The sequence below is a fragment of the Pristis pectinata genome, chromosome 3 (assembly GCF_009764475.1).
Source record: "Pristis pectinata isolate sPriPec2 chromosome 3, sPriPec2.1.pri, whole genome shotgun sequence".
Classification (NCBI taxonomy): domain Eukaryota; kingdom Metazoa; phylum Chordata; class Chondrichthyes; order Rhinopristiformes; family Pristidae; genus Pristis; species Pristis pectinata.
Genome location: NC_067407.1, coordinates 80,547,718 through 80,559,895, shown reverse-complemented (window position 1 = coordinate 80,559,895; position 12,178 = coordinate 80,547,718). Strand labels below are relative to the sequence as shown.

Genomic DNA, 12,178 nt, shown 5'->3' with positions numbered 1-12,178 from the left:
CTATTACTCTGACCTACAGTGGATGTTGCTGCTATACCTAGCCTCATGTCCTCCATGCTTTCCTCTGAAGACCAAGAGGTCCATAGAGTGATTCCAGTGACAGAGCACTCCCTTCCCTTTAGTGACACCGGTGAGATGCCCATTAGGTTGGGTAGCAGAGAACTTCCACTCTTTAGGTGAAGTCCTCAGAGTATTTCTGATTCAGTGTTGGTGAAGTCTCGTCAAAGTGTCTTGGAAAGTCACCAAAATGTTTCCAAAGTTGTCTTCAACCCTCCAGTTGCAAGTGAATAGTGAAAGATGTGATAAAATTAAACATTGTTGGAGGTATGCAGTGGATTAGGCAGCACCTGTGGTGTGAGAAACTCCACAGTTATGTTTCAGATTAATGACATTTACCAGAAGCAAAAGGGAAAGGTGTCTTTAACTTGCTCCCAAAATCCTCAAACAAGGGTTTGTTTATTCCCAGTCACCTGTTTGAGATTAGGCATTAGATCAAGTGCGTAGCTCAGAAATACCATTGCAACCTCATTAGTGAAAATAAATCGGCAATTTAAGTGGCAATTAACAATAATCCTCAGGGCAGTGTTCCTAATGCAGTGTACAGTGCCTTGTACCAAGGGCAGATGAAGCTGGCATTTCAGTTCACAGCCTCTTGTTGGTGCAGCCTGGTTGTTCTTTGGTGCCCTGAAACAGCCAATGAGGTGAAACACATAGAAAAAACAATTCAAGCCCGTTCAAAGAGGATGAGTGGGAAGCTCCAGTGTTCTTTCCTGTCAGCCACTTGGAAATACATTGGGAATAACCTTGTGGCCCTGAGTCTGAAGTTTGAAGCTTGGCCGCTGGAACAATGAAGTTAATTGTATATCAGCAGGGATGACTGTCAGCAGATTGTCACCTTGTTAATGCATGAGCCTTGGTACAGTAGTGAAGCCTCACAGCACCAGTGACCCGGGTTCAATCCTGACCTTGGGTGCTGTCTGTGTGGGGTTTGCACATTTGCCCTGTGACCATGTAGATTTCCTACAGCCATTGCTGTTTTCTCCCACATCCCAAAGACATGCCGGCTGGCAGGTTAATTGGCGCCTAATGTGTAGGTGACTGAGGATCTGGGGAAAGTTGATGAGAATGTAGGATTAGTGTGAATGGGTGGTTGATGGTTAGCACTGATTCATTGGGCCGAAGGGCCTATTTTCATGCTGTATGTCTCCATGACTATAACACAATGGCAACACCCAGGCCAATTGTGGGACCAACATGATGCATGAAAGAGATTTCGGATGACTTGGAGTCACCGTAGATTGTACTTTCAGCTCCTGACAAACACCTCAAAATTACTGACATAAAAATATCAACAATGTTTAACATTGTAGAGAAACTGTCTGGAACATTTTGGGGGAAGCAGTGTTCCTCCCATCTATAGATCGACCCAGGCTCTGGTGCTCTCTACAGATGGCAATTTGTGCTATTGCAGGCCTCAAATTCTCCTCCTGTTCCTCCTACAGACCAAGAGGCCCGGAGAGTGATTCTAGTGACCTAAAACTCCCTTTTAGTGACACCAGTGAGGTGTCCATCAGGTAGAGTAGCAGAGCACTTCCTGTCTTTAGGTGAAGTACTCAGAGTATTTCTGATTCAGTGTTGGTAAAATCTTGCCAAGGTGTTCTGGAAAGACACCAAAGAAGTTCTCTTCAAACCTCCAGTTGTAAGTGAATGGTCTGGTGATATGTTGACAGATAGGTGAACACTGCTGTTCAGGTTGTAAGTGGTGCTTTAAAATTACTGTCCTCCTGTGGCCGTCTATATTATTGAATATCACTCTTTGGACATTGAGAAGGGATTCGGCTACAGTTGGCCCTGAACTTGAAGATATCCACCAAGAAACAGACTCAAGTCAAGAAAAACTTCCCAGCCACACACTGCAACTTCCAGCAACCAGTCCAGATGCCAAGAACCAACACTGTGAAATCTGAACTGCAGCAGCATCCAGACCGACCACTGATTTCCTTGTTTTCATCTGCAATGCAAATATTGGCTACATTGAGCTACATTCACCCGGGACACAGAAAGTTTGCCTATTTAATGAACAAATGAAGCAAAACATACTCGCTGAACTGCGATATGAGCTGCTTTGCAACCTCCTGCCCTGAGGTTGTGTGTCGTAAAGGGATTGAAGCAATCTACGTAGTCATCCACAAAGTTGTCCACTTGTCATTAAACCTCCATGCACAACTTCCAAATGTGCTTTTTCTGCTGGTGTTTCATTTAGGCATATGAAAGAAGATAAAAATGATGTTTAAAATTATCCTGATACTTCAGCGCTGTTTTTATATTTGACTTGAAAGTACTGTAGGACCGAGTTTATGGAGGTCAAACAGACCCAATTTGTCACCTGCAACAACACACAAAGAGCTGGACCATAAGACATAGGAGCAGAATCAGGCCATTCGGCCCATCAAGTCTGCTCCTCCATTCGATCATGGCTGATTTATTTGGAGGAACCCAGTGGATCAGTTAGCATTGATAAAAGGAAATGGTCAGTCGATATTTTGGGTCGAGACCCTTCATCTGGAGGGTCTTAACCCAAAACAGCAACTGTCCATTTCCCTCCACAGATACTGCCTGACCTGTTGAGTTCCTCCAGCTTTTTGTGTGCTGCTCCAGATTCCAGCATCTACAGCCACTTGTGTCTCCAATTTGTCACCTGCTTGCCTAACGGTAGCACAGAGAACTCTTTATAGTTGAGATTTTTCTCTGTGTACTCAAGTTATTATTTTCATGTGGTAAAGTGCTGATCCCATTAGGGGATTATGTGGGAGTGGATTGGTACATGTTAGAATTTGGGAATAAATCTTTATGGAGGTGCTAAATGTGTAGTGGCAAATTTTGATTGGTCTCATGATTCCATGGGGAAAATGGATGGAATGAGCTTGAAACACATGGGATCGGAGGAGGGAAGCCTATGCAAGGAGCACAGGATATCAGTGTGAGAGATAAGCCTTTTATTGGGATATAGGCTTCACTTACAAGGCTGCAATTATTGCCTATCTGTTGTAGTCTTCAGAAGGTGTTGGTAAATCTTCCGCTGGAAGTGTTTGTATTACAACCAAGTGTTTGCTTGACCACTTAAGAACCAACCCAGTGGTATTGGATTGGAATTGCATGACAGTTAGACCAGCTAAGGATGACACCTTCCCTTTGTCTGAAGACCTTAGTGAGGCAGTTGGGTTTCCACTGCACTTGTGGGAATCTCATGTCACATTTCCTGATGCCAACTTGCGTTGTGAACTCTTGAATTAAGTTGTGACTAATACAATGTGATTCAATCTCACTATTTGGGGCGTCTAATGCCACTGTTATACAGCCACAATACATATGCTTTCCATGTTATTGCTGCACTCCTACCTCCCAACCAGCTGTCTAACTAGGAGACGCGAGGCTCTCCTCCACAGTCAAATGGTATATGTTAACCACCAATATATTCAAGGGGCAGGCAGACCAGGACTTAGGAGACTTGTACAGCCAGACAGGAGAGTGTCAGGTCATTGAAACCTGTTTGCTGATATGACAGTGCTGTTTGATTGGCTTGTCTTGGTTGGTACCATTCTTGCCTCTGATTCAGACCCTCACTCCAGAGATCTGATATGTTATCAAGGCTGACACTCCAGCGGAAACTGAGGGATTGTAATGCTGTTGGGAATGGCATCTTGCATTTAAAACATTAAACTGAGCTTCCATCTACCCTGCCAGGTGTGGTAGAGCCTCACAGTTTTAAAGAAGAGCTGGCAAGTTCACCACATGCAGTCCTCAATGTCACTAAAACAGACGCATGATCAATTCTTCCTTGGACTGCTGATTTTGGGGATGTGCTGTGGGTAAATTGCTGTTCCTATCTCTTGTACTTGGGGATGTGAGAAGCTAATGTTAGTGGGTAAAAATTTGGAAAGGGTGACTAACTGGGTAGGAATTTCAATGATCTGGTATGAGCGCACTGTCTGTGAAACACTTTGGAACGCCCTGAAGATGTAAAAACAAGACTTTTTCTTTTTCTACTCTGAAAGCAGTTTTGCTTTTGCCTTCAGAACTTCCTGTCAGAAAGTGAGGCCTGTCAGGGCAAACTAAATACCCTGATTTCCAAAGGTGAACTCCTGACCAGGATCCTCAGCAAGGAGAAGGCAGAGGCAATAAAGGCCAAAGTCACCACCGCCAAAGAAGACTGGAAGAATCTGCTGGCAAGTTTGCACCAAAAGGAGGCGGCTTTACAGGTAGGAAGCAGCCAATGACTCCCTCACGTGCCATCAACTCCCACCACCATCCTCTCAACCCTCCCCCCAACTCCCTCATGTGCCATTAAGATATTTATTTATTTATCAGTCACATGTACATCGAAACACACAGTGAAATGCATCTTTTTGCATCACTGACAATGTGTTGGGAGCAGCCCACAAGTGTTGCCACTCTTCCGGCGCCAACATAGCCTGCCCACAGCTCCTAACCTGTACGTCTTTTTGGAATGTGGGAGGAAACCAGAGCACTGGGAGGAGACCCACGCAGACATACGGGGAGAACGTACAAACTCCTTACAAACAGCGGCAGGAATTGAACCCGTGTCGCTGCCACTGTAATAGCGTTACGCTAACCACTACACTACCGTGCCACCCTCCACCATCAACTCCCACCACCATCCCTTCAACCCCCCCCCAACTCCCTCACATACCACCAACTCCCACCAGCATCCCCACCCCCCACCTGCAGAACGTCTTGCCACCCACCCGACACTAAAGGACAATTTATAGTAGCCAGTCAACCTACCAGTGCATCCTTGGGATGTGAGAAGAAGCCAGAATGTGCAAACCCCACATTGCTGCATGCGAAGATAAATGTAAGTGAATAAAAATTTGAAAGGAATTACTAGCTGGAGAAGACTTTTCGAGATCTGGCTCAGGCATAATAGACAGAGCATCCTTCTCCCAGAGCTCAGTCACATTTTGCACAGTGTTAACTTAATTAACACTTTCGTGAGCATGACACTTCCCCGACCCACGAATTCTACCACCAAGAAGGACAAGGGTGTTGGGTGCATGGCAACGCCTTGCTTTGCAGGCTCCCCTCCAGGTCTCACACCATCCTGACTGGAAAAATATTGCTGGTCCTTGATAGTAACTGTGCCTAAATCCTTCCCCAACAGTATAGTGGGAGCTTCTTCACCAGAAGGACTGCAGTCGTTCAAGAAAGTGGCTCACCGTCACCTTCTCTAGGGCAATTAGACACAGGCAATAAGTGCTGGCTTTGCCAGCAATTCCCAGATCCAAAATAAAATCATTTTGTATTTCCTAACATCATAGAAAGAGGCCATTCAGCCCATTGATTCTAGGCTGGATCTCAGAGCACACCCACCACTTACATTTCCCCACTTATCTTCTTGCAGCCTATTCTCTCTCTCAGGTGCCTATAAGTTCCCCACTGATACTCCTCCCACTGCCTACACTCAGGGTCGTTTACCCAATTTACCCTACCAGCACAACTTTGAGATGTGGGAGGAAACTGGAGCACCTGGAAGAAGAACGTGCAAACACCACATAGGCGGCACCTGAGGTCAGGATTGACACCGGGTCACTGGAGCTGTACAGCAGCAGTTTTACCTGCTGTGCCACCGTTCCTCCCCAGGTTTAAATTCCATAGGTGCCGCAGTGACGCTTGAACTTGTAGCTCCAGTTTGTTGCTCCAGGTCCATGGATTACTGATGCAGGGTTTCGACCCGAAATGTCCACAATTTTCTTCTTCCCACAAGCTGAGTTTTCCAGCCAATTGTTGCTTCAGATTCCAGTATCTGCAGTCTCTTGTGTCTCCCTGGATTACTAATCTGGTTACGCAATCACTGTACTACCAACATATCTTATATTTGCTCTGAAGAAGTAAAACAAATTATTTCTTATTTCCTTACAACATAGCAGGAGGCCAGTTGGCCCAACTAATCTATGTTGGATCTCAGAGCACAGCCTTAAGTCCCAATATTCCACTTCTTACAACCTGTCCTCTCTCACGTGCCCATTAGCTCCCCCAATTCTCCTGCCACCTTCATGAGTTGTCAGTCATTCTACATGTGAACCTTGCCTGGTCCCCTCTCTCCATTTATCTTGTGCTCGTGCACTCTTGCAGACCAGCAGGGCCTATCCTGTTGCTGTTTACATCTTGTCACCTCTGACTTAAAAGGGTTGATTTTCAAATGGCGTGCTGCAAGCTTTAGTTTAATGAGGTCAGTTTTTAAAGGGCTGGTGTCACCTTCGGTTTAAAGATTATTTTTAAAGGGCCGTCTTTGCCAGTAACCATGTTTCTGCCTTTTCCCAGAACTTGCAGTCTCAGATGAAGGATTTCGAGGCTGGAGTTGGACCTGTGCAGGAGTGGCTGGTCGCCACGGAAACGGCTGTGCAAGGGAGCAGCGCCCAGCTGCCTGACCTGTTAGCAAAGAAGAACGAACAGTTCAGATTGCAGGTAGTCTAGCCTCTCGCAAGCCAAGAGACCAGGAACAAACCTCATTTCATCACAAGCTGCATGTGATTCACAGTGTGATTTCTATAAGGGAGGTGGAAGATGGGGGTTCAGTTTATGTGGATTATCACAATCATCTTCATATTTTTCTGCCACTCATGAGTCAGGGTCCCCATTCTGTTATGTAGGAACCTGCCATGCTTTAGTATTGTAAAATGTCTGTTTCTTGTTTTAACAAACAGCAATGCATACTAATTGCTTTTGATGTGCTTCGTTTTCAGTTCCCTGCACGGTAAATATTAGTTGAAAAGTCTGGATGCTTTGCCGCTGCCAAATGTGATACGCTCTGTAACGTGTTTTTTTTTGCACACCTGCCTATGCCTTCCAGTCTGTCCTAGAGGATATAGCCTCCCGCGAACCACAGCTAAACAAGCTGAAAGAGAAAGCTCAGCACCTGTGGGAAGAGCAAGCATCTAACAAAAGCTTTATGCACAGAGTGTCTCAGCTGTCCGCTTGGTATTTAGCCTTGAGTAACTTAGCCAAGGTAAGGACTGGAAGCGAGCGTGTTCTGCTCAAATCTCAAAACCAAGCATAACTCTCAGAGAAAAACTTGCAGCAAACTCTCCGGTTTACCTCTATTGTTCTGTAACTTGGCTCTTTGGGAATCACTATTTTATTTCTTTCTCAAACCTGTGCTCTGAAATTTCCTGGTGTGATTGTCAAGATTGTTTTATTAATTGTCACCATCCCATACTAGTTTAATATGGATGGAGTCTTGTGTCTCATGTAATGAAACTGGCCTTTTTGTTTATTCGTTCAAGGCATGTGGCCAGCATTTAATTGCTCATCCCCAATTGTCCTTAAGAAGGTAGTGATGAGCTGCCTTCTTGAACCGCTGTGGTCCTTGAGTTGTGGGTATTTCCACAATGCTGTTAGGGAGGGAATTCCAGGATCTTGACCCAGCAACAGTGAAGGAACAGGGATATATTTCCAAGTAAGGATGGTGTGTGGCTTGGAGGGCAACTTCCAGATGGTGGTGTTCCCATGCTTTTGCTGCCCTCATCTTAGCTGGTAGAGGTCATCAGTTTAGAAGGTGCTGTCCAAGGAGTCCTGAAGAGTTAGTGAGTGCAAAGTAGATGGTACAGACTGCTGCTATTGTACATGGGTGGTGAAGTGAGTGAATGGTTGTGGATGGGGTGCCTATCAAGTGGGTTGCTATGTCCTATATGCTGTTGAGTTTCTCGAATGTTGTTGAAGCTGCATTCATCCAGGCAAATGGAGAGTACTTCATCACTCTCCCAACTTGAGCCTTGTAGATGGTGGACAGGCTTTGGGGAGTTAGGAGGCGAGTTACTCCCCACAGGATTCCTAGCCTCTGTCCTGCCCCCGTAGCTACCTTGTGTATATGACTACTCCAGTTCAGTTTTGGGTCAATGGTAAGCCCTAGGATATTGATAGTGGGGGATTCAATGCTCTATTGCCCTCTCTGCTAATGACCTTTCTAGTTAGTATCCGGGAAGCACAGTCCCTGAATGGCATAAGCATAGACAGATGATAAAATGCAGGTATGCTGCGGGAGCATTTGCAGTTGCTCATTACCCCTGGAGCTGTTTCATTATCACTTAGTTTTCAGTTTCTATTTGTTGCACTGCCCGTCATGAGATACTTGCATCAGACAATATTTTGTGGCCAAGCAGGAGAGTGTACTAAATCAACTGTAGCCACTCTGTTAACTTTAGTGGAAGACACTAGACAACTAGGTGCAGCCCAGGAAGTGACACAAAGAAAGGAAGGCCTGCATTTCTCTCTTAATTTTCACATTCCCAAGATATTATTTATGTTTTATAGCCATCAAAGTAATTTTTAAAGTGTAGTCACTATTTAACAGTGGCAAAACACGGTAGCCAATTTCTGCAAAGCAAGATTCCACAAACAATAACACGATGATGACCCAGTAATCTATTTCGATACATACAGACATGTGAATCAGGGCAGGAATAGGCCACCCAGCCCCTTAAGTAGCTCTGCCATTTAATAAGACAAGGGCAGAATCTTGCCTTCCTGTATACCTGCAGTAGCCTCATCCCCCCCCCCCCCCCTTACCAATGACCTATCTACCTCAAATATAGTGAAAGACTCTGCTTCCACTCTCCTGTGGGGAAGAGAGTTCCAAAGAATCACAACCCTCTGAGAAAAAGTGTCGCCTCATCTGTCTTAAATGGATGACCCTTTATTTTTAAACTATGATCCCTAGTTCTAGATTTTCCCACAGAAGAAACACCCTCTCCACATCCACCCTTTCAAGACTGCTCAGCCAGCATCTTACACATTTCATCAATATCCCCCTCACTCTAAACCCCAGCAGATACAAACCCAGACTATCCAACCTTTCCCCATAAGAAAACCAGCCCTAATACATAATACCTTTATGTATTATTCTAGTAAGCCTTCTCTGAATTGAGTTCAGTACATGATCATATTGGTTGAGGGATCATCGGGGGGGGGGGGAAGCTGCCTCACCTTCGAGGTAGGGTCACGGTGGAGTTAATTGAATTTAATATTTTATCCAGAATGTGCCATCCGGGCCAGTTTTGCACTGGGAGCATTGATCTAGATTATGTGCTCACCTCCGTGCACTGGGAGTTGAACCACAGCTTTCTGATTAGAAGCAGGAGAGCTACCAAGCAGCTAGCACAGAGGACTAACAGCTTCCTGGACCAGCGGAGCTGTGCGGAATTATTTAGATAACACAGCTGGAGGTGATTATTATTCGATGTCAATCTGTCAGTGTCATTTGTAAAGCACCGTTATACTCTTCTACAGTTACAGGATCTAATCCTACTGCAGCTTGGTTTATGTATGAGTTGACTTAGTGAATGTGACTTTCACCCAGCACAATCTAGAGCAGTTAAGAAGGCCTATGGGATGTTAGCTTTCATAAATCGTGGGATTGAGTTTAAGAGCCGCGAAGTGATGATGCAGCTTTACAAAACTCCAGTTAGACCACACTTAGAGTACTGTGTTCAGCTTTGGTCGCCGCATTATAGGAAGGATGTGGAGACGTTGAAGAGGGTGCAGAGGAGATTTACCAGGATGCTGCCTGGATTAGAGCGTATGGAATATGAGGAGAGGCTTAAGGTGCTAGGGCTTTATTCGCTGGAAAGGAGGAGGATGAGAGGAGACATGATAGAGGTATATAAAATATTGAGAGGAATAGATAGAGTAGACAGCCAGTGCCTCCTTCCCAGGGCACCAATGCTCAAGACGAGAGGGCGTGGCTTTAAGGTTATGGGTGGGAGGTTCAGGGGAAATGTCAGGGGGAGGTTTTTCACCCAGAGAGTGGTTGGTGCATGGAATGCACTACCTGGGGTGGTGGTGGAGGCAGATACATTGAACAGGTTCAAGAGTTTGTTGGATAGGCACATGGAGGAATGTGAGATAGAGGGATATGCGGGAGGAAAGGGTTAGATAGCGTGAGGGTGGTATGATGGATGGCACAACATGGTGGGCCGAAGGGCCTGTTCTGTGCTGTATGGTTCTATGGTATAAAGATCAATGAGTGAAGATTCACTCTGATTTTAAATCAAGTGTGCCAATGTCTGCCTCATGATTCCATTGTCAGTATTGAAACTGCAGCCAAGACCCCTAGTTTGTAAAGTTTATCTCTTGTTACGTGCCACTTGATTTTTAAAAAAATATTCATTCAAGGGATTTGGGCTTCGCAGGCTGAACTAGCATTTAGAACATAGAACATGGAACAGTACAGCACAGGAACAGGCCCTTTGGCCCACGATGTTACGCCAAATTAATTAAACAAATGACCCCTAATCCCTTCTGTCTGCACATGGTCCATAACACTCTGTTCTCTGCATATTCATGGGCTTATTGAAGAGCCTCTTAAATGCCTCTATCATATCTCCCTCCACCACCAAGCCTGGCAGCACATTCCAGGCACCCACCGTTCTCTGTGTAAAAGAAATTGCCCCACACATCTCCTTTGAACTTTCCCCCCTCACCTTAAATGCATTCCCTTGCGTATTAGACATTTCAATCCTAGGAAAAAGATACTCTTACCTTTTATCATAATTTTATAAACTCCTACCAGGTCTCTCCTCAGCTTCCGCCACTCCAGAGAAAACAACCCTAGTTTGTCCAACCTCTCCTTATAGCACAGGACCTCCAGTTTAATTGCCCATCCCTAGTTGCCCTTGAGAAGGTGGTGCTGAGCTGCCTTTTTGAACCGCTGCAGTCCTTGAGATGTGGGTATAGCCGCAATGCTGTCAGAGAGAGAGTTCCAGGATTTTGACCCAGCAACGGTGAAGGAACGACGATATATTTCCAAGTCAGGATGGTGTGTGGCTTGGAGGGCCATGTTTTTGCTGCCCTTGTCCTTCCAGCTGGTAGACGTCATGGGTTTGGAAGGTGCTGTCTAAGAAATCACACGTATGCGTGAATATTTTCATCTTAGTCCTGAATGGCTGACCTCTTATTTTGAGACCATGACCCCTGGTTCTAGACACCCCAGCCAGAGGAAACATCATCCCTGCATTTACTGTGTCATTTGCAGGGCACTCCAGTCAAATAGTATTTGTAATTTGAGGGTGTTCACAGAGTAGAGTTTTGTTAGAAAGTTGACATTTCCATTTTCATATGTCAAAATCAGCAGCATGGCTGATGATGCTGAAGTAACTTCCAGGCAGCAAGAAGACATCAATGGACTCATCAGACTGCCCAAACCCTGTTAAACTTACTATTTGCATCTCGATTATAGAGCAGGCTTGAGGGGCCAAGTGGCCTATTCCTGCTCCTAATATTTTTTATGTCTGTAAAGAAAGTGACAAATGGAATTAAGTCAGAAGAGGTAATGCATTGGGGGAGGACAGACAAGGCAGGGGAATCGAGCATAAATGGTCAGATGCCAAACCACGTAAAAAATAAAACAGAGGGATCAAGGATTGTGGAAGAAATAGGGAAAGTGGTTAAGAAGTGACACTGGATACTTGCCTTCATTGGGCAAAATCTGGAATGTAAGAGCAGAGAGGTCATGATTGAATTGTCTATAACACAGTGAAGCCACAGCTGCATTATGGTGTACAGTCCTGGCTATCGTGCTACAAGATGGATGTGATAGCACTGGAGAGGATGCAGAGCAGATTTACAAGGATGTTGCCAGGGCTGAGAGTTACGGTTAGGACTGTGTAGGTTGGCATTGGCTTAAGAAATTGAAGCAGGAGTTGGCCGTTCAACCTCTCATGCCTGCTTTGCCATTCAATAAGATCATAAATGATCTTTTAACTCAGCACCACTTTCTTGCACTAACCCCATATTGCTTGATTCCCCTTGTATTTAAATATCTATCAGTGTCTGTCTGGAAAATACTCTGCAGTTGAGCCTCCATGGCCCTTCTGCGTAGAAAATTCCAAAAATGTAATACCTCTGGATGAAGAAATTTATTTTCATCTCAGTTCTGAATGGCTGACCTCTTATTTTGAGACCGTGACCCCTAGTTCTAGACACCCCAGCCAGAGGAAACATCATACCTGCATTTACTGTGTCAAGCCCCATAAGAATTAATGAGATCACCTTTCATTCTTCTAAAATAAAGGAAGTTTAGGCCCATTGCTTAATCTTTCCTCACAAGACAATTCCAGCCACCACACTGCCTCCCCCTCCCCTGACTTTCTGTGGATAGTGA

The 12,178-nt window shown here is 45.1% G+C and overlaps 1 protein-coding gene across 1 annotated transcript in view; it reads left to right on the top strand.

The window, feature by feature from the left end:
- Positions 1–12,178, top strand: part of syne1b (spectrin repeat containing, nuclear envelope 1b) — a 392,896-nt gene that overhangs the window by 154,473 nt on the left and 226,245 nt on the right. Inside the window, 3 exon segments of the mRNA XM_052012795.1 lie at positions 4,077–4,259; positions 6,343–6,486; positions 6,872–7,027. Of these exon segments, the coding sequence (XP_051868755.1) occupies positions 4,077–4,259; positions 6,343–6,486; positions 6,872–7,027 (483 nt within the window).